The following is a 2,682-nucleotide window of genomic DNA, read 5'->3' on the forward strand; positions in this document are numbered from 1 at the left end:
CTACGTAATCCCTCAATTTTCAGCATGCCCCCTCAATTTGGCCCAAGTTGAAAGGTTCAAATAGTGCCTAATGAAACAGTGACTAAATCGTTTTCTCGCGCGCGGAGGAACCCTGTAGACGTCTCGTGAAAGGCCTTGAGCTCGCCGCCGTCGGGGGTCCGCCGGCTAAATGCGAGTTCCTGGCAGGACAATCTAACCTGTCAAAGCCTTTGGCCAGCTCTGCGTAGCTTTTTTTTCCTCGTTCGTATTGAAGGAATTGCTACATAAGCAACCAACGTGGGACAAAAACTGCAATTAAACTCCTTTCGGATTAATTGAACAGGGGGACAACCGTCTCTTGAAAAGCACACACAGAATAGGGTCGACGTATAATTGACTATCACCTGGCTCGTGAGATAGAAATTCTCTGCTATAGGCCTTTTGTGGCCTGTGCGCTATATGAGAAGAACAGTGGAAATTAAGTGAAAATATATCTCATATAATGTTTAAATGGTGCTTAAAGACTAAGTGAGCCCCGTGCAGTTGAAATAAAAGATCTAGGCAAACATCCAAAAAAAAAAAAGTCATAATTTTTTAGAAGAACATAAACTGTATGTAACCTATAAATGAGTTTCACATATATCAATTTTCTTCAGGAGGCTTTTAAACAAAGAGATTCCCTTGTTCTCTTTGAAAAGTATTCAAGGGGTCAGAAGGCTTTGTAGTGTTTTCTTAATAAAACAAATGCGTTTGGCGTCTAGCTAAAACACATTTAAAACTGTCTCATTTGTTTACACTATGACACAAATACACATGCAGAACTTCACGTATTGCAGTTTGGCTCTCAAAGTTCTATTCATGTCGAATAGTAATTGATGAGGTTGAACGAGTGTATTTGTGAGTGTATTGTATGGAATACGGTTCGCATCAAACCTGGCTGTCTTTTTCCCAACCCAACTTTTTCAATGCTGATCGTATTTAAACCTGTCAATTAAATATTAATTTGATCAACTTGGCAACCATATAATTAAATATATCCATATAAATATAAATATGCACGTAATATTTTCATTTCATTATGTGGCCACATGAAGGTTTATGTATATAAGATAATGTTGGTTTTAATTTATATATTTAAACAGGTGTATTGTTCCAATAGGACAATTAATACATTTCAGAACTGTTTAGTGTAGTTACAGATGTGATTTATTTTAATAAATACAAATATACACATTTTCTTTAATAGGCACATAAAATTCAGGTGAAAAAAATAACAGCTTCTCAGTAGTCTAGGACAGATTGGATTAACAGTCTGCATATTTACAATATCACATAGGGAGTCTTTTATCTTCTCCATTTGTCTAACATTTATCCTTAAAAGGAACAGGGATGACAGAATGGATTACAGGTGGTCGTTTCAAGAAAAGTTTCACTTAACAAACTGTAAAAGGTTATTGAATTGTATCACTTGCATAACAACTATTATTTCACAATTTGTGGTATAGATAAGACAAACAGCTGACTTGAATGTCAGGGTAAAACAATACTTTGAGAGGAAAGAGGGAAGAAATTGGCAGTAGCTAAATCTCCACACTTTGTGGTTATTTAAAGACGGAAGACAGTGTCCCAAAAAACAGGGTCCGTACTTTTAAATGTGCCATGTAAGGTACCAAACTTAAGTCTATGAGGTTCGTGACGCTCCTAGATCGGTGAAGTCTCCTTCTCCTCTGTGGCTGATACAGGTGACAGAGATTCTTCATCTTCTGAGCGCGGATAGTGTGAGTGGCTGCCCGAGCATTTGCATCCTGCATGCGCGCTCCGTTGCGTACCTTTGCCTTCTTTCTTGTGTTTAACGCGGCGGTTCTGGAACCATATTTTCACCTGTTTCTCTGACAGATTTAAATATGTGGCTATTTCGATCCTGCGTAAGCGGGAGAGGTACATGTTAGATGAGAATTCGCGCTCCAACTCAAGCAGTTGTGTGCTGGTGAAGGCAGTGCGCATCCGTTTGCCGTTCTGTATGTGGCTGTTGTCAGACGCACCTATATGGGAAAAAAAGCAAAAATAAATATTAAAATCACGTCATTGCCTAGTAACTTTGTAGAATAATTCAACGAATGCCGTTAACACGCCAGTTTGGTTATTTGACATGTAAATGTGCAAAACTGCAGATACATACAGTTAATTAAAATATAACGTAAATAAAAAGTAAAACAAATAAAAAAGTAACATTTTGTATTCAACATATTATTTTCCTATGTCAAATAGTCGAGCGTAGGTAACAGGTGTAGTAGCATGCGCGCGCACTCACTCACCTAGAGACAGGCAGTGATACCTCCGAGGGTCAGTGACGCTGTAGCTTGTGGGCGTGCAGACAGGCGCATGTCCGTGTCCCGGGTGCGCTAACGCGGGGCTCTGTTGGTGTGCTATCCTCTGACAGAAAGCCGCCTCACCGGCGGAGAAGCCCTGTCCCTTCAGCAGTGGGATTGCGCCGCGGGGAGAGTGGATATGCGAGGTTACGCACAGCGGACAGACACAGAAGGTGCCGGTCTTCCGGGACGGGCAAACGGGCGCAGTGACGCTCATCACGCCGGGAGAGTGCATGCCAATGGGGATGAGAAAGTCCTGCCCCGTGTGCTCGCTCAGAGCCGGACGCGCGGGATCCTTGATAATCAAAGAGTCTACGTAGAAAGACCTCGACAT

The 2,682-nt window shown here is 41.3% G+C and overlaps 1 protein-coding gene across 1 annotated transcript; it reads right to left on the reverse strand.

Moving 5' to 3' along the window:
- Positions 1-1,399: 1,399 nt before the first annotated feature.
- On the reverse strand, positions 1,400-2,682 carry gsx2 (GS homeobox 2). The gene is made up of 2 exons (XM_067382956.1): positions 2,295-2,682; positions 1,400-2,021 (listed from the first exon to the last, which is right to left on the reverse strand). The coding sequence occupies exons 1-2, from the start codon at positions 2,680-2,682 to the stop codon at positions 1,681-1,683; spliced, it is 729 nt and encodes a 242-aa protein (XP_067239057.1). The 3' UTR covers positions 1,400-1,680.

The sequence above is a fragment of the Chanodichthys erythropterus genome, chromosome 4 (genome assembly GCF_024489055.1).
Source record: "Chanodichthys erythropterus isolate Z2021 chromosome 4, ASM2448905v1, whole genome shotgun sequence".
Taxonomy (NCBI): Eukaryota; Metazoa; Chordata; class Actinopteri; order Cypriniformes; family Xenocyprididae; genus Chanodichthys; species Chanodichthys erythropterus.

Excerpts from the sequence above, each read along its gene's own strand:
- gsx2 (XM_067382956.1), bottom strand. The coding sequence starts at position 2,682 with ATGTCGAGGTCTTTCTACGTAGACTCTTTGATTATCAAGGATCCCGCG. Across the intron at positions 2,022-2,294 it reads GTATCACTGCCTGTCTCTAG|GTGCGTCTGACAACAGCCAC; the intron begins GTGAGTGAGTGC and ends TTTCCCATATAG.